At 43.5% G+C, this 22,985-nt stretch overlaps 1 protein-coding gene across 2 annotated transcripts; it reads left to right on the forward strand.

Moving 5' to 3' along the window:
• The first annotated feature begins 1,376 nt into the window (after positions 1-1,376).
• Positions 1,377-22,282, forward strand: LOC119202621 (synaptotagmin-like protein 2). Of its 2 annotated transcripts, none has more exons than XM_037457107.2 (20): positions 1,377-1,515; positions 9,182-9,353; positions 10,432-10,592; positions 10,846-10,957; positions 11,819-11,867; positions 11,988-12,090; positions 12,213-12,627; positions 12,724-12,908; positions 13,243-15,558; positions 17,282-17,395; positions 17,489-17,539; positions 17,638-17,732; positions 17,834-17,950; positions 18,311-18,480; positions 19,173-19,275; positions 19,398-19,559; positions 19,771-19,855; positions 19,981-20,083; positions 20,492-20,697; positions 20,955-22,282. In XM_037457107.2, exons 2-20 carry the CDS (start codon positions 9,253-9,255, stop codon positions 21,101-21,103), a joined length of 4,797 nt encoding a protein of 1,598 aa, XP_037313004.2. In that variant the 5' UTR covers positions 1,377-1,515; positions 9,182-9,252; the 3' UTR covers positions 21,104-22,282. The 2 variants fall into 2 exon arrangements, with proteins under 2 accessions (XP_037313004.2, XP_037313019.2); XM_037457122.2 differs by having other exon boundaries at positions 12,075-12,090.
• The last annotated feature ends 703 nt before the right edge of the window (positions 22,283-22,985 follow it).

Raw genomic sequence — 22,985 nt, forward strand, 5'->3', positions numbered from 1 at the left:
GCGGAATGATAGAGCACTAATATTCTACCAGTTTTGTGTTAAACTTTTTTACTAGAGGAAAGATTTCACAATGCCCATTGTGCTTAAAGTGCAGGGGCTAGAGTACGAGTCAGTTACCAGTAAATAGTTGATTCTGTGCCTAGGGTTTTTTTTTTTTTTTTTTTTTTGCAATGGATCAGTTTCCTGTCTAGTTTGAAAAAGGAAAAAAAAAAAAAAAAAACACTTCATCCACGAATCTGAAGCGTCACACTGGGTGCGTGGGCTCCGTTTGCTTTAAGCTTGGCATGCCGTCGACTCACTGACCGGCTTCAAGGCTGCCTTTACTCTGAATGTGGAAGAGTTGTCTTCATGTTGCACACATCTTTCCGCGCTACAGTTCCTCGGCGGGAGTGGCAGTGGGTGGTTGGGTGGTGGTCGAGGCGGCATAGTGTTTGTGCTTGTCGGTTTGCTGTCGCTACGCTAACGGGGAAAAGGGTCACAGATTTGATGTAAATTAATTGTATAAAAAGAGCCAGAGGACCTGAGTGGAGTGGAGCAGCACTGTTGATCGGTGCTTCGTGTAAATAAAAACGGACTGTTCTTTGAGTTAGAAAAGTGAAAGATGTATGAAATATGAAAGCAATTCAATCAAATTTGACTCTACCTAAGTTTGATTCAGGATACTCTGCGTTTGTCTCTGCAGATATTTTCTTCATGTAATTAGAAGGTGTAGCAGACAATGACTGACGTCTTTTCTTTCTTTTACAAATAAAGAGCAGCTTCCACAAACTGTTGTATATCTTTTCAAGTTGAATGTTAAATCTTATCTACTTGTAACTGCAAACACTGGCACGGAGGGATATTGGATTACACCACGCAGCAGTTGATGATTTGTTTTGGTAATTTATAAACCAGTAAGATGTATAGTCTACTATTTATATGATCATGTGTTTAATCCACCAGCAGCATGATCCTCTGTTAACTCATCCAGTAGAGAAAGACTTTTTTACCAGTAGGTCACCAGAACATTACCAGAGAGGATTTGCCCCAGCTGCACCTCACCTTCAAGCAGCTCTGAATGTCACATCCGGGTCACACTGGAAATGTGTTGTTGTTGGTGTAATTCAAGCAGGCTTTCAAACGTCTTCATTCATTCGTGTGGTAAACACGTTAAAGCTTGTTGGAAATTCTTCCCGCCGACCCGCCTCCACACACGCACACGCACACACTATGTGTGTTTGACTTCAACGTGTGAACACTGAGGACACCTGCTGGACGCGTTCTGCTATTACAGCACGGATAACGTGTCACTTCTCAGGCGGCGGTCAGGCGCTACCACCATCCCCCAAGCGCACACAAAGTCCATCCCTCTCTCCTCAGCTCCTGCCGGGAGGAGTCCAGCACACAAATATCTTCAAGCAGTGTTTGGAGGAGGCAAACACTTGCACACACACTCCACCTGTTTCTTTGTACAGTGACACGTCGGGATGGGAGTTACAGGAGCGGTCTTTGACAAACCTGCAGACGTCCTGTAAGGTAGGCGAAACACTGGCGTAATTCAGGAAAACTAAGGCATTTAAGAGATGATATTTTGGTTTACTTGAATTCAAAAGACTCATTAACACCGAAATATTGTCAGTCTAATTTAACAAAGTTTTAAAATGCTTTGTTAGTTTGAATTATCTTTATAAAAATTATGTCATGTATGGTTATAGTTTAAGGTAAACATTAACAAATTTAACTGGTAAAAACATTAAAACTAATTTAATGGGGCAAACCGCCAACAACTTTTAAATATGGATACACCATAAAAAGAATTGATTTGGACAAGAAGCTCCAACAGCCTGTTCTTGTTTTGTTTTTTTTATCTCGGAATCTGCAGCTCGACAGACATTGTATTGACATTAGACATTAAGTAATGTACAAGTATTTTCTTTTACGAAGTGGAAATGTCAATGTGGCATGACAGTCAGTTAGTGTGCAACTTGTTCCCCAGTGTGTCAACAAAGAGTCACCGACTCCAAAAGCAGCGCATGTGATACAATCATTGTGAACAAGTGTCACATAATATAATTAAGTGAGCAGGTGATTGAGTTTAGTTTATTTTGTATAGTTACTTATTGTTTGCTGTGGTCTCTATATATTGTTTGCTGTGGTCTCTATATATTGTTTGCTGTGATTTTCTTAGTTGTTGTTGTGGTTTTGCGTTATTGAATATAGCTGTCAATTTGTATTTCTTTCCCTCTCACGATTAATTGACACACCTGCACCTAATTAGCTCGGATTGGCCAGCTGGAAGATCCCTCCCAATAAAAGGAGGTGAGATCTCTTTCCGGGGGGAACGGATAGGCGTGCTGCACGAGAAGCAGCGGCTCGGACGGCTGGACGTGTGTCCCCCGGAGTCACTGGCTGGATCCCCTGTGCCCTGCTGGAGCCGTTTCCTGGAATCCCCAAGGGCAAACGTCCGCAACTCCCTAATGGAAGGTGCCCGGTCCGGCAGCTGACGGCGGAACAATATTGGGGAGACGCGTAGTGAAGGAGCAGAGTGGCGCCCCGGAAACCCTGGTCCCCGGACTCCTTCATGTAGAACGGACTCATTGAAATCACGTGAGAGTGATCCATTCGGTGCCTGGGACTGAGGAAAACCCGGATCAAATCACACTCTGGACTGAACCTTAACAGGTTCTTTTACGCTGGATCAAATCATCCCTCGGGTTTTATCGTCTCCTGGCTCTTTACTTGATGTGTTTTAAAATTCTTAAACTTATCTTAAATAGAAATAAATTATTGTTTTGATACGTATATAATCTGTCTGGTCGTTTTCTCGCTGTGTTGGTGTGGCCCGGGAATCGAGTTCTATTTAAAAGTAGCCCGCTTCTTTACGGACAAAGAAGAGAAAAGGGGGGGGTTACATTAGTGGCGTTGTCGGCAGGATTCCCTTCCCACACCATGCAGCGTGGAATGGCAGACGAAAATGAAGGGCAGCCTGACTGTCCAGGGTGTAGTGTGTCACAGGGAATTGGGGCCAGATCAGAGAGTGTTCCGCCTAGTCCGCCTGTGATAAATGCAATGATGATGCCTTGGTTTATGGGAGTCCCCTGGATCCCAAGATTTAATGGGGACTCTAGTAAAATGAGTTTTGCTGAATGGAGTGGGCAGGTGCAGGCAGTGCTGAGGGCACAAGGGTTAAATGAGGAGCAGAAAGTTGATTTTATATATGGGGCACTTGAGGGTGACGCAAAGAGAGAGATGAGGCTACTGAACCCAGGAAGATGCTCCACAAGCGTCGACATGCTGCAGGAGCTAAAGAGGCTGTATGGGCATGTAACCCCAGTAGCCCAACTCCGGGCACGTTTTTTTAAATGTCTCCAACAGGAAGAGGAAACTGTTGCTGCTTTTATTCTTCGTCTCCGGGAGTTATTCTCTGCATGGAAGGAGCAGGAACCAGCGGGGTCTGCCCAGGACCAGATGACTATTAGAGACCAGCTTGTCCTGGGTTTGAGGCCTGGTGTGGTACAACAAGAACTCCAAAGGCAGGTGCGTAGAATGCCTACACTGACCTTTACCGAAGTGTGTAGTGAAGTGAAAGCATTAGAAGCTGAGCTCAAGATGGAGCCTGTCCGTGCCTCACGTATCTCTGTGCCACAGCCAAACCCATCCATGGTCGCACCTAGCCTGGAGGAGTGGAGGGAGACAGTAAGAGCCGAACTTAGACAAGAATTTTTAGACCAATTTTCTGTCCTTAAAGAAACCCTAACTGCTGAGATTAAACACCAATTCTCTTCTCAGACTATGGTGCGTAGAGACCCGCCCTTAACCTCTAGGGGGGCTGTTCGGGAAGGCCACTATACTACCTCCCCTAGGCGCCATCACTCTCTGGAATGGGACGACCGGGGCAAACCAATCTGCAGAGGCTGTGGGAAAGCTGGTCACATCCAGAGGTACTGTCAACAGGGGAGGAGGCATTTAAACTAGCTGCCCCGACCACTGAGAGCCAGGTGGTTGGGGGGGTGGACCAAACGGACAAACCATCCCTGGTGGGGATGTGTCCAGGAGTTGAAGTTGTTGTTGCAGGAGTGAAATTGCCCTGCTTGCTTGATACAGGCTCACAAGTTACGCTGTTCAGTGAAACTTTCTTCCAGAAATGGCTGAGTGGAGAGCAGAAGCGAAGCCCACAAGATCTGCTCTGGCTTTCTCTAAAAGCAGCTAATGGACTACAGATCCCATATACTGGCTACGCCATCTTGGATTTTTCTGTGGGAGGAGTCACAGTGCCAAGTAAAGGTGTTATCATTGTAAAGGATGAGTGCCTGAGTGCTGAAAGGGGAATCCTAGGGATGAATGTAATTTCACACTGCTGGAAGGAGCTGTTTCAGGGAGTCCACCCTGGCCTGACTGTCTTTGGTGCAACTATGTCGCGTGAAGCAAAGGGGGAATGGCAGCGTGCTTTTGCTGTTTGTCAAAAAGTGTCACAGGATGAATCATCTGATGGACTGATTGGAGTGGCCAGGTTAACCCGCCAGGATCCAGTCTATTTGCCTCCTAACAGTGAGATGGTGCTGTGGACACACCTCTATGGTGCGAAAACCAGGTCGGATTTTTGTGCTTTGGTGGAAGGCCCAGAACGAGATGATGAGTGGCAGGTGGCCCGGACTGTTACCACTGTGGTGAAAGGACGCCTCTCTATAAGGGTACGTAACTTAAATCCTTACCCTGTATTGATACCTCAACGGCGCCCCCTTGCTAATGTCTTCCAGGTTGACCCAAAGCAAATTCGAGGGGAAAAGGACCTTGTCTTGAGGACTGTAGATCCAGGTGTGGTGGAAGTGGCTGTGCAAACCAATCACATCAGCACAAAAGAACAGCATCCAGTCGACTTACTGAAAGGTGATGGCTTAACAGTAGACCAACAACAGCAGATGGACTCACTGCTACAGCGATGGAGAGACATCTTTGCAGCGGGTGACGAGGACTTTGGCCAGACCAGTGCAGTCCTCCACTCAATACCTACAGGTTCTGCACCACCCAGCAGGGAGCGCTACAGGCCAGTTCCACCAAGCCTTTATCCTGAATTGAGAGAACTTCTGCAAAACATGCTGGACAATGATGTCATAAAGGAAAGCTCCAGCCCTTGGGCAGCACCAATTGTCCTTGTGAAGAAGAAGGATGGATCCTGGCGTTTCTGCGTGGACTACAGGAAGCTCAACGCCCTAACCCACAAAGATGCCTACCCCTTGCCAAGGATAGAAGAATCCCTCACCAGTCTCAAGCAAGCTGCTTGGTATTCTACCCTGGACCTGGCCAGTGGATATTGGCAAGTAGATGTGGACCCGAGGGATCGAGAGAAGACTGCATTCACCACACCCCTGGGCTTGTATGAGTTCCAAAGGATGCCCTTTGGCCTTTGTAATGCACCTGCAACGTTTCAACGTCTGATGCAGCGGTGCCTGGGCGGGCAGGTCCATGACTCTCTCCTGATATACTTGGATGATGTTGTTGTATACTCCCCGGACTTTGACACTCACATCCACCATCTGGAGCAGGTTTTCGAGAAGTTGGCATCCCATGGCTTAAAGTTGCAACCCCACAAATGCAGCCTGTTCCAGAAGAAAGTCACGTACCTTGGCCATGTCATCTCCGGTGAGGGGATATCCACAGATCCTGAAAAGACGGCTGTCGTTGAGAACTGGCCCATCCCCTCTACCATTAAGCAGGTACGATCATTTCTCGGGTTTGTGGGGTACTACAGAAGGTTTGTGAAGGGGTTTTCCAAAACGGCAGCACCCCTGAATGCTCTCCTAGTAGGTTCTGCTAGTATGCGGAGAGGAAATACTGCCATCAATTGGACTTCAGACTGCCAGATGGCATTTGACTCTTTGAAGACTGCTCTGGTGAGTGCCCCAATCTTAGCATATGCTGACTTCTCAAAACCCTTCCATCTTTATACTGACGCCAGCCTGGGGGGGTTGGGGGCTGTGTTGGCACAGCTACAGGATGGTAGAGAGAGAGTTATAGCTTACGCCAGCAGGAGCCTTAATCCCAACGAAAGGAACGATCAAAACTACAGTTCTTTTAAACTGGAGTTTCTAGCCCTTAAATGGGCGGTGACTGAAAAGTTTAAAGACTATTTGTGGGGGAATAAATTCCTGGCCTTTACGGATAATAACCCTCTCGTCCACCTAAATACAGCACACTTGGGAGCTACAGAACAACGGTGGGCAGCACAACTGGCGAATTTTGATTTTGAACTTAAGTATCGCCCTGGTGCTTCCAATCGTAATGCTGATGTTTTGTCTAGGTTACCTCAGGAAATGGAGCCTGACAAACAGGCCCAAGTGGGGACAGCCATGGTGGAGTCAGAGGCCAGCACAAAAGCCAAAGACAATTGGAAGGATTGGCAGGAGGAAGACCCGACGGTGGCCCAAATGAAGAATTGGGTGGATGGAAATCACTTCCCAGGAGCCGAGGAGAGGAAAGCGTGTTTGCCTGCAACAAAACGCCTCCTAAAGGAATGGAACCGACTACACATCCAGGAGGGTGTGTTAAAGCGGAAGGCCCAAGAACATCATACAGGGTTGAGCCTCCACCAGATCGTGGTTCCCATGGACAAGACCCAGAAGTTGTGGGAGAAGTATCACAACGCCTCAGGCCATATGGGGATAGCAAAGATTGAGGGCTTGCTAAGAAAAACCTTCTATTGGCCCAGGATGGGTGCTGACTTGAAAGAATGGGCCTCTAAATGTTTAACTTGCACTCAACAGAAAAGAGGACCAGAGGTAAGGGCACCGATGGTGCCTATTTTTGCATCATATCCTTTGGAAACTGTTTCGATTGACTATTTGTCGCTTGGTAGACATGGTGATGCCTATCCTTATCTGTTGGTAATAACTGATCTGTTTTCCAAGTACGGATGGGCTGTCCCTACAAAGGACCAGACAGCAGCCACTACGACACGTGCTCTTTGGCGACACCTAATCCAGCCATGGGGATGTCCAGAACGAATCCTTTCAGATCAAGGAGCAGCCTTTGAGTCAACCATGATGGCACAGCTGTGCAGTCTGTATGGGTGTACCAAAATCCGAACTACACCATACAGGCCCCAAGGAAATGGGGCCTGTGAAAGGTTTAACAAGACTGTTCTTTCTCTGTTAGGAGCATTGAGCCCAGAAGACCAAGTACGGTGGCCAGATCACTTGCCAACACTCCTGCAGATGTATAACAACACCCCTCACGAGACCATAGGATTGACCCCTCACTTTGTCATGTTTGGCCGACACGCTCGCCTGCCAGTGGAAACGGTTGTCAGTGCACCTCCATTGACCCAAAGACAAGACTTGGAGGGTTGGGTTTATCAACACAATCAGACCCTACAGAGAGTCTACAGACAGGTGGCAGTAAAAACCAGAGAGAGCAGAATGCGGGACAAGGCCAGGTATGATCAGAAAACAAGGAACCTCCCCTTGTTGCCCGGAGAGAGAGTGCTCTTGCGCAACTTCCGTCGCAGAGAGCAAGGGAAGTTGGCACCTCACTGGCAACCCCAACTTTATGTGGTTATTGACCAACTACGCCCAGGCCTGCCAGTTTTTCAGATAAAGCCTGAAGGAAAGGAGGGCCCCATCAGGACAATCCATCGGAATCACCTGAGGCCTTGTCTTTTCGAACCCCCTGAGGAGCCTCAACAAGCGCCTGAGACTGAAACGGTGAACCCTAATATTGCAAATGACTTGTATCCTGGGCCCTTGTTGTTCCCTCTGACCCTGGTGCCCATAGCATGCGACCCCCCTGCAGTTTTAGTGGACGATGACCCAGTAGTCCCTATGGCGGGACTTGAGCCAGGAGATGGATCACCCCTGCGTAGGTCCCAGAGACAAAATAGGGGTAGGCCTCCAGACAGGTATGGACACTAGGACTTTGTCGGGACGACAATGGTTAAAGGGGGGAGGAGTGTCACATAATATAATTAAGTGAGCAGGTGATTGAGTTTAGTTTATTTTGTATAGTTACTTATTGTTTGCTGTGGTCTCTATATATTGTTTGCTGTGGTCTCTATATATTGTTTGCTGTGATTTTCTTAGTTGTTGTTGTGGTTTTGCGTTATTGAATATAGCTGTCAATTTGTATTTCTTTCCCTCTCACGATTAATTGACACACCTGCACCTAATTAGCTCGGATTGGCCAGCTGGAAGATCCCTCCCAATAAAAGGAGGTGAGATCTCTTTCCGGGGGGAACGGATAGGCGTGCTGCACGAGAAGCAGCGGCTCGGACGGCTGGACGTGTGTCCCCCGGAGTCACTGGCTGGATCCCCTGTGCCCTGCTGGAGCCGTTTCCTGGAATCCCCAAGGGCAAACGTCCGCAACTCCCTAATGGAAGGTGCCCGGTCCGGCAGCTGACGGCGGAACAATATTGGGGAGACGCGTAGTGAAGGAGCAGAGTGGCGCCCCGGAAACCCTGGTCCCCGGACTCCTTCATGTAGAACGGACTCATTGAAATCACGTGAGAGTGATCCATTCGGTGCCTGGGACTGAGGAAAACCCGGATCAAATCACACTCTGGACTGAACCTTAACAGGTTCTTTTACGCTGGATCAAATCATCCCTCGGGTTTTATCGTCTCCTGGCTCTTTACTTGATGTGTTTTAAAATTCTTAAACTTATCTTAAATAGAAATAAATTATTGTTTTGATACGTATATAATCTGTCTGGTCGTTTTCTCGCTGTGTTGGTGTGGCCCGGGAATCGAGTTCTATTTAAAAGTAGCCCGCTTCTTTACGGACAAAGAAGAGAAAAGGGGGGGGTTACACAAGTAGATGTACATGTAGTATCAAGAGTGATTTTGGTAGTTTAACATTTCCCACTGAAATATTTTGAGGTAAGTATATTGATGAACAACGTGGATATTGGTTACAATACCTCAAGTACCTCCAAAATTGTACTCATTCTTGTTTTTGAGGAAATCTACTTCATTATTTCAATCATGTGGATGGTTCAGATTCAAATGTAGCCTCTTAATTAGAGTACAGATGTCACTATGGTGTTTATGAAAGAACAGCAGAGTTAAAGACATGTCCTTCATACCTTTATGCTTGATTGACATGGATACTTGACAAGGTTTTAAAATAAGGGAACAAAGACACAACCTTTTTTTTTTAAGATGGTCCAATGGGAACTTTGTGTTTTCACATGGTTTGCGTGGCGGTGACAGACCCAGCTGGTTGCTCGCCGCTCGCTGAGCGTTTCCACACCTGCAGGCGGAAAGAAGCAGGAGCAGACACCATGATTGACCTGAGCTACCTGACGGAGGAGGAGCAAGGGGCGATAATGACGGTGATGAGGAGGGACGCCGAACTGAAGAAGGCAGAGGAGGAAAGAATCAGGTAGAGAGAAGCCAGGCAAAATACATCAGCCTCTGACATGATTTATTTATTTTTTTGTTGGTAAATGCTTCAGGAGAGAATAAAATCCAGCTCGGGTTATTTTACATAAGCAGAACTGTTTTGGCCGGCATTTGAGCTCATGTTTCTCAGCTAATGTAATTTGAATGATTAGATAAGTACTTCCACCGCCCGTTATGTGAGAAGATGCCTTTGTGGGACAGTCAAAATAATACTTGTCCTGCCATAATGGAATAACACAATAACAGCTGGGCCGGATACAGGTTCTATTGCTGAGAAGGGGAATTAGATTAAAGTCAAGATGTAATCCACACATGGGAGAGGGTCATGCTGCCCTGACGGACAAGAATAGAAACCCTTAAAGGCCTCAATGGTGAGAGACACCTCATAATGCCTGCTTTCAGAGAAATGTTTAAAAACAGCTCTCCATTGGGATTGGTCAAACCTCTGCGGGTACATTCAAGGCTTGTTGAGAAAAACTAGAGGATGATCCCTTCCCCGTGTTTCCTAAACAAAATGCAGTCCTGCATGTGAACAACAAAAAAAGTCATTTTTTAAAGATTCAAATGTATTATGAAATAGTGTGCTTTTCAATGGGGGTTTAATGGAGTTGGTTGGCCAATTTCTTTCTTTTATCAGCGGGAGGCTGAATGCTTCCTGTGTCTCTGCCGGTCTGCTGTAAAAGGATTAAACCAACAGCCTGTAATAAAGTGCTACCCTTTATTCACATGACCGCTATGTTTCTCCATCAAGACGGACGATGAGGTTGGAGCTGCCATTTCTCCCTGATTCAATTTGAACTTGATGAGAATGTTTTCCGAATTCTTTCCATTAGATAAATCATGTGCAACATTAATTGCAGTGAAGTAGAGTCAACTTTTCTTAAGCTCAGTTCATAAAGTGCCTCGGGAGGTAATAAATAAACTTAAAATGATTAAAAACATTAATTGCGAAAAGCCACACAACTGGAATGAACATGTTGCACTGGTAATGAATGACAGTACAGAAATAATCTTTTGACTTCACATTTGTCCATGTCTCTTTTGTGTTTCGCCTCCAGGAAACTGGAGAAAATACGTGAGAGCAAGTCGCAGTTGGACTCCCAGCTGAAGTACCGAACAGGAGAGTGGTTTTATGAGGCCAAGTCTCGCAGACATATGGACAAAATCCACGGCTCGGAGATCATCCTGGCCTCCATGAAACAGAGGAAAGCAGGTTTAGGTGTGTTCCACTGTTGACAAAGGGCTAGTTTTAGAGCAAACGTTAGAGCTCTTTTTTGGACCTCGGTAGGCTTGTTATTTCTTATTTTTTTTACCTTTTCAAAATCCCTCGGATGACTTCTGTCTGTGTTGAATGATAAAGTGTTTCCCTTGTTCAACGTGAACAAACTTACTCTATTGTTTCATCTTAAAGCAGAATGTTTAGATCGATATCACCAATCAGCTAGTGTAAACAAAGCTCCTTTCTGTTGCAGATGGTTCTCTCAGACTTGAAAGACTCAAGACACCCAGCAGTCGAGGTTCAGACATCGCCGCTCCTCCCAAACCGGCCAGGTGTTCAGGAGCACTGCAGCCGCAGGAGATCAAGTACACATTCCTTTGTCATTCATGGTTTTTAACCAGTTAACTTATTTTCCTCAAATTCCATTAAATAACTCAATCAAGTTGAATCACTGGAGCAGCTCCTCGCTCTCCCTCGCTTTGACACTGTATACAGTACTTTTGTGCGTGTGTGTGTGTCTTGTGACTCAGTCTGTGCAAACATAGGTGGTGCTTACTGGGAAAATGTCTATTTTACAGCCCAGCTGCAGCTATTGCTCACAACACTGCTGGATGTGGTGTGACATATTAAGGGATTAACTCAGCAGAGCTCCCAGCATAATGACACTGAATGAGAAGTGGCTGATTGTGTTACTGAGGTGGTTGTTTCTGAAATTAAATTCCACCACAAGGATCAGGATGTTCCTCTCCTTCCTGTCGTCAGGAAACTTGTCACAGTATCAGGTTGTTACGACAAATACTTTTACAGAATTTGTGATTATAAAAAATCAAACTCTTTTTTGTTGCCCAAAAGTTTTTGCAGTAATTCCTGTGTTTCAAACATGCATTTTTAAATGCAATCAATCAATTACCGTTGCACAAATCCTCTTGTTCAGCCACATTCCAGATATGCGATGCTCTCCAACCTTCTATTGAAGTTATGGTTGATTAGGTTGGTTTGAGTTGGTTTGAGTTTCACTTTGAAACCAGCATTAATAACGAGTCACCGAGCTCCAGTCATGCACACTACTACTCCAACAGTTTCAGAAAAAAAAAACTTTGTTGCTGAGATGGTTTTTAGCAGGCACGTGTAGTTAAACTGCACTTCATTTATTGCTGTGTTATGGTGTTCGTATTTCCTTCAATTCCATCTTCCCTTGATTCATAGTTTAATTGTTTTTACCACAGCAATGCAGAAAAAGAGAATATCAATTCAGAGGTCCGCTCTCCAAGAACGGTAGGCACATTTGTTACAGCCTTATTCTGTTATTGTTCGCCTTTCTTTGTTGCAACCTTGTCACAATCTTATTGAAAACATTATTGTGTCAAACATTAATTATGAAAAATGTACTTTAAGCCACGGCACAACCCTTTCAACCGTGCTTCCCTTATTGTTGTTGAGCCACCTGAAAATAATGATGACATGTCAACCTGTCGGGACCAGGAGTCATCTGAGACAGGTTTGACAAAACCCTTTTCTCAAATACAGGCCTCAATACACACAAATCCATGTGAAAAGCATTAGCAGCGCAATATTGAGCCTAAAATCTCGACTCAGCCTTACTTCTGTTGATTCCCTCAGAGCCCATATCGCCACTGAAGAGACACCCAGCGGAGAGCAGTCGGACTTCAACGTGCTCCCTCGCATCAGAGGGTTCTTCTGCAGCTTTCAGGCCAGTGCCAAAGAAGAGGACCTTTCGCTCCAGACGTACCTCCAGTCAGTCAGATAGCAACAGCCTGCCGTTGGATTCTCCGGGAGAGGCAGCGGGAAATGTTCCCACCCCAAGACCGAGCCTCCAGCGAGGATCCAGCGAGAACTCCAACTGGTCCTCCATCAAGGGCCAAGATGAAATACCGCAGAAAACTCTATCTAATACAGCTCAGCCTTCCAAACCTCAAGGTGAAAACTTGCAGCAGCCACTCTGTGATGTGTCTCAGCATTATTTTGACTCTGGTCTGAAGAAAGAAAGACACCCACCTTCAATAACAAGAGACAGGTCAGTGGACGATTCCGCCAAACAACTCTGACCCCGACATTTTCGACCCCAACTCTCTCCTCCTTCCGTAACATCTCACAATATGCATTGTTTCAGACTTGCCACGTACACCAGGAGCGATGCATCCACTGACAGAGAGATCCCACTGAAGAGTGATGAACAACAACATGATGAAGTTGTTCTGCACACAGGCAGCATTCAGGATACATACAGAGAAAAGAATAGCAGTTTGGGTACAGGAATGAGGCCGAAAGATTTGAGTCTGCCCCAAAGCACAGTGGGTGAGTTTACACCAAAGGGATAACTTATTTTAGCTTATTTTAGAATGTCAACTGAGGCAGTAGTAGCTTGCTGTCGGATCTTCAAATGAAGCAACAGCTACTTTTCTCAAGAGATGTGAGCAATTCGAATAATTGCGAATGGTAACAACAATTATGTCAATTTAAAAATGTTAGCGTTCTGATGTTAGCATTTGAATTAACGTATAGTTTCACAGTGCAGATAGCATGGTTGACTATTAGTCTTGTCAATAGACACTTGAGATAAGTGTCTATTGATCAGTAGCTTTCTGCCTACATTAAGACTTATTTAATAGTTGTTATACCTGTTTTTCAGATCCAGAACCCCCAGTGTCCTATGATCTCATCTTCATTGATAAGTCTGATCAGCAAGCAAAGACGAAATCAAATCAAAAACATGCGTTTCAATTATCGACTCAGACAACCAGTCCAACTGGTGGAGAGGAGGACTCCATTGCTAAGGTGCTGGACTGGTTTAGCCGCAGCACAGACAGCATTGATTTGCCACGGACACTCGACGGTCCAAAGGCCATCCAGAGCTCTGATAAACGCACAGAAATAAGCAAATCAACGGATGAAGGTTCATTTATAAAAGAAACTGGGGATTTTGTAAGTGTCAGAAAGAATGAATCTCTTAAAATGAGAAGAGACTCCAATGAGGCCAAAGAGTTGATAGCTACAGACACAGAAACCCGCAAAGAAGTAGAAAATGATATCAGAGAAAGAATGCAGTCACAAGAAGTTAACGATATTAACGATAAAAGCCAACCACCCAAAATATCTCACCTGACGTCATTCTGGGAGAAAAGCAACACAGGACATAGAATACTTATCGGCAAATCAATCAAGCCTGGCGACAAAGGAGAAAAATCTGGTCATGTTTCAGCGGAGAAAGAAAAGAACAAAGTAACTAAACCACACACAGCGCCTGATATGCCCACTGTGACAGGAATTTACAACGGAAAGGGAATTTATGATCAATCCGCTTCAAATTCTGGGGATTCAAGCCAACAACAGAAAGATACTGCACAGAGTCTGGTGATCAATACTTCAACTCAGCCAAATTACAATGACCCGACTCTCAACTCCAATTTTTTAAAGTCAGCAACCAGTCCCCAAGAAGCTGAGAGAAGAGGCTCAGTCACTGAGATCTTATCTGTAAACAGAATAAGTCCACATCCAAGGGCACACATCCAGTCCGGTGCGCGACCTGACGGTACACCCCAATCCAGAAAAACCTCTCTGCAAGACGAACTGTCAAAAACTATTCCAGTGCTTCACCTGGTTACAGATCCCGACTCTAAGAAGCTCCATTCGTCCAGAAACCGCCCATCTATGCGAGACACGCAAGGTGATAGGCAAATCCCCCCTAAAACACAAATGCGTCGAGGTTCAAGTGAAGATATACAGACAAGGAATGGTGAGGGTCAAAGTGTCTCCCTTAAACAAAAGGGGGATACGTCTAAAAAAGACGGACTTAACGGCCCTCACTCAATCAAACCAGGTCAACCTAATCAACAAAGTACTGCGGAGAAGATAAAGCAGCTCAAGTCTTTCTGGGAGCAGGAATGGAAAAAGCCTCCCCTTTACACCAGAAAAAACAAACCTCTTGGTGATGTTAAAGTTGCCCGCGGTGCAAATCAATCAAGACTCAATAAAAGGTTTACAAAGTCAGACTACGATCTGACATCCATTGGACATGATTCAGGCAGCGATGACGGACGCTCTGATAGAAACGATCACAACTTTACCGTTCTTCCTTTGAATCAGACAAAATTGTCCCCGACCCTACGTGCAAACCGGACGCAATTCAATACTCTGCGTGACTTCTGGGACGAGGGCATGCCAGATACCAAGGAATCGTCCAAGTTCAGTCCCCCTGGGATCTACTACGTGTCAGAAAGACCTGCTGCCACGAAATCACCTCAGACTCTCCAGAATCAATCAAAGGCGCCACACGAAAGGCAACCGGTATCAACAGCAGCGAATGATGGCAAGAAAAATCTGTCCAATTATGCGACGGCTGAGTGCAAAAGCAGCACAAAAGACGCAAATGGAGAGGAGAAACCCCCCAAAAGCCAGAGTAGAGCAGGGAAAGAGATTCTTTCTCCAAAGAGAAGAAAAGACAGCTTTTGCCTTTCGAGCGGTCGTGGAAAACTCATTCGTCGCACAACCAGCATGTTTTCTCTGAGAGATCCTGATGGGAAAGAGCTAAAAATGGAAGTTAGCCCCGTCCACTCCCAGAGCAGGAAGCAGAGGCAGAACGCCGAAAAGGGGCCTTTGCCAAAAAGATCCTCAGAGGAGCCTGAGACCCTGACTCCTCGTGCACGAGCTTATGTTCCCAAAGACTACCGGCACTACCTGGGCATGACGGACGAGTCCAGCCTGCGCACCTCTCCCCCCTCCGCTGTGCAGGACGAGGGGTCAGAACAAAACTCCGGGTACGAGATCGACCTGGACGGGACGGTGAGGGCCAGCACTCCGGCGAGCTCGGAGGAGCGTCACAGCAGAGGGGGCGGCAAAACAACTCAGCGCCAGTCGTGGGCAAACTACAGCAGTTCAGATGCAGGTCAGGAATCCTCCGTGAGCAGCACATCAGAAACCTGGTCCAACTCAAGGATCAGTTCAAACCGTAAGCATCAACTTTCACATTTTTTTAAACAGGGCGTGTCCGACACACAAACACACACATGCGTGCACGCACATCACGCAAATGCCCCGTTCTTTCCAGGCGGTATATTCAAAAAGATGTGATGTTCACAAGCCTGCACACACACCAAGATACAGTTCATTTCATGAAATTATGCAAAAGACCTTACATCATGTGGCAGCTGGATTATTGCGAGGTCACAAGATCACGCTAAAAATCACATATGAACATATTTTCCGGCTTCAAGTAATGTGTTCACATTGGTATAAAAAGAGAGATAAAAAGAGAGAGACAGAGACCTGTTTTTTTATGTTTTCAGATAGATTTTTTTTTTTTTAATTTAAAATTTTCAAACGTTTCAAACAAGACGTTTGTTTGGAACTATTGTTCCCGGAAATCAATAGAATTTTACGTGAGTGCAAAAATGTAAAGCTATTATTTGGGGAAAAGAAAATATACAAAGTATATATATATATTGTAGTTTTTCTAAAAATTGTTTCCAATCAGTTAAGTTTTGTATTATTCATCAAATATTAAGAATATTACGATACAGACACAATTCTATCTTTTGTTAAATTAAAGAAATTGAAGGATAAAAGTGAGATTAAAAAACTATTTGCAAAGCAGGTAAATATTGAAAACAAGAATGTTTAAACCAAGAATTAACAAACATGTAGATCTCCTATGAAATCAACTCTTTACATGAGCACTTTCTCAGTGTGTGAATTTCCAAAGAACTGTTTAAGTTAAGCTGTTGTGAAGTGAACTGAAGTTGTTCCAACTCCTGCTGTCTGTTTGCAGACTCATTAGTTGTTCTTATCAATATGGGCTTCATCCAGCAGTATCCTTGATACCATGTCCGTGAGAAGTGTCTTTGTTGGCAGAAGCAAATCTCTTAATACACTGTGTGCCTGCAGTCAGCTGCCTGTGTTTAATTTGTAGGAAGGGCAATATGTTCTTTTCTGACTTTACAAACTTGTCGGCTTTCTTTCCAAGTGGTTTTAAAAGCCTTTTAAAAGGACTGTAAATTTGTATCCCTCCGACAAGAACATCCAGTATCCATTGTTACCAAACTGCAGATTTGATTGACTGTTATTTGGCCGTTATGGACAACGTTTTATGTTAGAAAATGGAATCAAATCAAACTTAAACATTTGCAGGTTATCACCACACAAATTTGAGATGATAAAATACATCATATAGTTTATAAGTACTATTCATTGTCTGCATTCTCCTTCAGTTCCTAGCCTTGTTGCTAGGCAATTCAGAGAATATAATTAGATTAGATTAGTATCAACAATAACAATTTAAACATACAATTCTTGTTGCTAGGAACACCTTTACCTTTAACAGTTATGCATTCATTAATTTATTCTGTGTAGAATACCAACAACATTTAGATTGTGTAGGTATTGATCAATCAAATTAAAATAGATATATAATTAGATGTTATTATTATATCTGCCAGGTTCTAGGTGTTTAGTAACTGGTCTGTGATGCATTCATAGAGAAACAAGTTATGTGTGCCATTAACTTGCTTCAGTAGACTCATTTTAGTATTTATTTCAATGTAAAGTTCAAAATACCAACTTGTTACTTTTAATAATGATAACTTTTAACAGTTGAACCAATTTGAGCATGAAAAACTGCCCATACTATAGCTGCCTGTAAATGGATTTCTTTTCATCTCCAATACATACTGTAGGGGAGAATGATGCTGAGGGTCAAAGCCTCGTAAGGAAAGCATTGCGGAGAGCAGAAGCAAGGCCTAGAAATCTGGCTAAAAGTATGGAGGACATCACAGCATCTTCATCACCACGTGAGCATGTCCTCAATGTTTAAGTCATATTGTGCATGTATGCGGATCAATTTCGGGGATTATTGTTTTGTTTTTTTGTTTTGTTTTTTACAGGACAAGAAGAAAGACAAGACCCAACAGCTGACATGAGACGCATTAGTAACGGTAAAACAAATGCCTGATCTGTTCCATTATGGATATGTTTGCAAATAAATGAGTTCCCCATTTGAATCCTGTGCTTGCCTATCGACCACACTCTCCAGTCTCATCCATCCCGTCGCCATCATCACCCTTATTTTCGGATCCGGAGCACCTGAAGAAAATAAGCAAATCGGTTCCCTCATTTTTAGAGAAGGAGGTAAACCCCCCCGCCCCACTGCATGTTTTTGGACCAGTAGGTCAAAGTCTGCTCTGCATCTCTGTGCAAAGAGCTTTCTGTACCTACTGTCTGTGTTTCAGGACAGTGGCAGAGACACTGACTTCCCCTGCGAGGACAGTGACCGAACTGGACGACTAATGACGGACAGCTCTTTGAATAACCTCACCGGCTCGTCTGGCATGTTGTCCTTGTCTTCTGTATGTTCACACTAAGGCATGCTTAATACAGCATAATTGACATTTACATTTTTTATTTAGCCAACGCTTTTATCCAAAGCTTACAAAAAAGTGTGTGAGTGGGTGCAAGTGTCCGAAGAACGTTTACAGTTCGGTAAAGTTGGCAAGATATTTACTTCTTATTTTGTGGCGGAAATGGGCTTCCATAGCTTCCATACTATCAAATTTCCCACAGGATTAATCTAATTTATTTCATAGAAAATTAGTTTAGTTCCCCTTCACCGTGACACCAACTAGCTCTAACTTTTATTTCTAGGAGATGGATCAGATATGATTGATGATGTAACATTTTTGCTGTAACTTGTTTGTGTGTGCTCCTAGTTGAGTGGAAGTGTGATGACCATGTATAACGGGGATTTTGGGAACGTGGAGGTTCAGGGAAATATCCACTTCTCCCTCAACTACGTCCAGAGGCTCAGAGAATTTCACATTTTTGTCACTGAGTGCCGAGACCTGGCTGCAGTCGACGCGAAGAGAGGCCGCTCTGACCCGTGAGTACTGCCTTAAATATTCCATCATCGTATTTCCATAATGCATGCACTGTTTATTATCAATAACTGTTAAGATTGAGATGTAAAGTCACTTGCTAACAGTGTTTTTGTCTCTACCATATGTACCAGCAGAAGGGCAAATGTCAGTTTTTTATAGTGATTGAATTCAAACAAAAATAGATCTTGTAGTTTCTCCACCACATCCAAACTCCACTTAATCGGTCTTCTACTGAGTTACAAATAACTAGCCATGCAAATATGTCTATGGTGATTTTCACTTTTATTCAAGCATTTAGATCATAATCACCTTGTTTATTATTTGTTTATTATTTCACTGAATAACATAACTGGATAATGTGTTTACATCTACACATTTGTTTCTCACCTTGTAGCACATTTGGATTGTTTAATAGTGAAGGGTTGAAACAAGGATATGATATAAATCAGTGTGGTACTAGTGATAAAGAAATATTTGAACTTTTTCCTATACCAGTGCTTTCTCTATGTTTCACAAACTGCACCCAATGCATGAAAAGCTGTTAACACTTTTTCCTACGTGTGTAGACAATATATTACTATTGTATAATGGAAAATGTGCATGAGTGAGAATATACATTTTTTCCACTAACTGTGACCAGATTTACTTCCACATGGTAATATATGCGGTGGGTGTATCTTTCCTACTTCAAAAGGTATGTAAAAAGCTACCTGGTTCCTGACAAAGCAAATCTGGGAAAGAGGAAAACATCTGTGAAAAAGAAGACACGAAATCCAACTTTCAACGAGATCCTCAGAGTAAGAATCTATAGATATAATGCAGATAGTACTAAACAAAGGCACGGTCTCGCGCTGAAATGACAAGTACATGGCAAGATAATAAACAAACAAAAGCCGCTTGCTCTCTCCTGTCCTTGCAGTATCGTGTTCGCATGGAGTACCTCAGAACCCAGACGCTCATTCTCTCCGTTTGGCATCACGACACTTTTGGCAGGAACAGTTTCCTGGGAGAGGTCGACGTCGACCTCTCCCAGTGGGACTTTGACCACACCCGGATGAACTACTTAGGCCTGAAAGCGAGGGTAAGAAAAAAAAAAAAGTCATGCTCACAGGCTTTTCTTTATCCAAAGCAGTTGTTTTCTCATCAAATAACAAAGGATTGTCTAAAAATGTGGTCCGCCTCCCCAGGGTTCATTTGAGCTTGTGATATAACACAGAGTTGTATAACCTTTGCACAAAGCAATTTGGGATCTACCGCATATGTACCGTTTACACTATGTGAACCGTTTTCAGACCGCGACTACTCTGGCGCCATCCCACGGTCAAGGAGAGATGAGAGTAGCCATACGTTTCCTGCCAGAGATCATCCGCAGCGACGGTCTGCACACGCTTTGCTTCTGTTGTTTAAAAAGAGCCTTTGTTTCTTGATGTGCATTTTATTAAACCGCAGTTCCGGAAAGGTTCCCGGAAACGTTTATTTATTTTGTCCTTTCTGTATCCAAGGATTAATTAAGGAAGGTCCGAACACTGGAGAACTTCACATTTGGGTGAAAGAATGCAAGAACTTGCCGCCAATTAGGGCCACCATCGACCCCTATGTTAAATGGTACGTGTATGTAATTCATATCAAGTTTAAGATATCTTTTGACATTAGCATAAAGACTGGAATCAGTTGTTCATTTTATGTGTACAAAAATGTGTACCAGGTGCAGTGAAATTATTATTATTGGGCTCTCCAAGGAACTCTGTGTAAAGCAAGCACGTTTTACACATAATTTAGCTTTACAGGAACTTTGTTTGACCACCATTTCCCACTGTTCCCGCTCTTCTGTGCTAAGCTAAGCTAACCGTTTACTAGCTGTGACGTTAGTTCTATATTGAACATACAGATGTACCATCAGTATTGCCATTTTTATTTAACTGTCAGCCAGGGAGAGGTAAAATAATAACTCCATCAGTTGAACTTTTCTGCTGATGCCATGAACATGTCATTCCTCTTCCTCTTCATCCCAAGCTTTGTGCTGCCGGACACGAGCAGGAAGAGTCGCCAGAAGACGCGCGTGCTGCGGAGGACAGTGGACCCGGCGTTTAACCACACGATGGTGTACGATGGCATCAGACAGGCCGATCTATCGGAAGCCTGCGTGGAGCTCACCGTCTGGGACCAGGACAGGCTGGCCAGCAACCTGCTGGGGGGCCTGAGACTTGGACTTGGAAAAGGTACTGGATAAAAATAACAAAACTGAGACAATAGGAATGTGTAAAAGAACTGAGAGAATGGCTTTATTATAGACACTGCACTCTCTCGAGCAAATGTGGCCTTATTGCTGATTCATAAAAGAAAACTGTATATTAATTACTCATCAGCCTTACTTGTTGGCTAATTGGACCCTTTTGGGCCTCAAACACAAATTTTAAAAATGAGGCCACCTGAAGGGTGCGTGTTTTGATTATTGTGTGTCTTTGTCTCCCCACAGGCAGAAGTTACGGAGCACTGGTGGACTGGATGGACTCAACTCCTTATGAGGCGTCCATGTGGGAGCGCATGATGGCCTCGCCAACTGAATGGGTGGAGGATATGCTCCCATTAAGAGTGCTGAGCTCTGCAAAAACTGGATTCAAATAACTCAAGTTGTACACGAAAACACTATCAATTAACAGTTTTAAAGATTTCAATTCAGTCTGGAAAAGATTTCGACAGATTTATAATGTCTGGCTTTCGTCTAGCGACATTGATATCACAAACAAAAAGCACACTGGAATATGCAATAAAGGTGTAATAAACCCTGAATAAAGACAGAAACTACACATTACAAAGGTAATATACAAAGAATACCTGGCAGTACATGTTGATAGGCTTCAATTACCCATAGTTGTACCAATATATATATATATATTTAAAACTAAATACCACCCATTTTGGGAAAAGTTTGATATTTGCTCCTAATGTGCAACTGTATGAACCCTAAATATCTCATGAGCCAACTTATCACACTTGATGTAGGGATAATATTATTGTAATATTGTAAGTCACTTTGGATAAAAGCGTCAGCTAAATGACATGTAATGTAATGTAATAATATTTACATATTTGAAGACAACTTTGTTGAACTAGTCTTCACATTTCACTATCCCAACTTCTTACAGACACACAGATATATGAAATCTAACAAGCCGATGTGCACATTTTAAGGTAACATTGTCAACTTTTCCACCTTTGTGTAAAATGATCAAATCAAATTGCAATAGGACTGTGTGGATAAATAAGCTCAACTTCCAAACAGACATTTTGAAAGTTTGGATATGTAAAGCTTCATGACATCGCAGGAAACTTCATTTGTTGATTAAGACCATGTAATGTGTCTGAAAGCTCCAGAATAAAACAAATGACTTGACCTTCTTTATGCAACCTAAATGTACTTCATTAAATCCGTTGCACTTTGTCACTGTTAAGTTGAGGTATTAGTGGAGAGGGCAGTCCAGGTTTAGCTGCTCTTTTCACCAAAATAACGTACCCTCTGGAAGCAGAAAGAAATCAAACTGTCGAACTGTAAAAAAGGTCAAAAACAAGTAAACACCTATAGACACCTAGTAAATGTATGTATTTTAATGTTGTTTGATATATATCTGAACCCACCTGTCTCTATACTGGCAGTAGTATGATGGTCCTCTCAAGTTCATTAGCTCATCTGTGTTGATTACACCGTCATGTCCTTGACGACAGGAAGGAGATGAATAGGGGAGCAGATGTCTGTTGTAAAGCAGGTGTCTTTGTGCAGACACCTTGTCCTGTGCTCCTGCTCTTTATAAGCACTGCAGATCCTGCAGTCTTGGCTTGTCCTCCTGCAGACTGCAGTGCACTCTGTTTAGACTTTCTGAGTAGAGAATAAACTCCAAAGATGAACCTCTTTCTCACGTTTCTTTACTTTAGTATTCTAGGACACACTTGGTATGAATGTAAAAATAAACTATTGTATTGGTTGTTTTCCACCACAGTAGAAAGGATTCAGTATCCTTTGGTTTTTCTCTGAAACCTTTTAAATGTTTATAGGATACTACAATTTCTGACTTGTATTGCGTCTATTTGTGTTTTCCTATTGCAGTTACAACAGCTCATGCATTTTGTGCGCAGTAGTTGATAGTTCTGCAATCATAACTTTTATCATATCCTGTCATTGGGTTTATAAAGCATTATTGTTGCGTTTGTCTTAGTGTGATTATGCCATAAGGGTCTGCAGCCATGTTAGCGCCTCTGTGAGGTTGTAAATGTTGTGCTTTAAAGTGATAGCTCCCTTAAAAAGGTAATATGACAATGTTCATGACTTTTTTTCCACTTTCCTCAAGAAAGCCTAGTGCAGGTTTAAAGATGCACCATGTAAGGTTTAGGTTAAGGGAATTACATACATTTTGACAATGTATTCATTTTACAATGCTTCAAAACTGTCCAAAGACTCTATTTCTACCCAGTTTGGACTTGGTAATAATAATGGATATAGACAGATCTTTGG

The sequence above is a fragment of the Pungitius pungitius genome, chromosome 3, assembly GCF_949316345.1.
Source record: "Pungitius pungitius chromosome 3, fPunPun2.1, whole genome shotgun sequence".
NCBI classification, from domain to species: domain Eukaryota; kingdom Metazoa; phylum Chordata; class Actinopteri; order Perciformes; family Gasterosteidae; genus Pungitius; species Pungitius pungitius.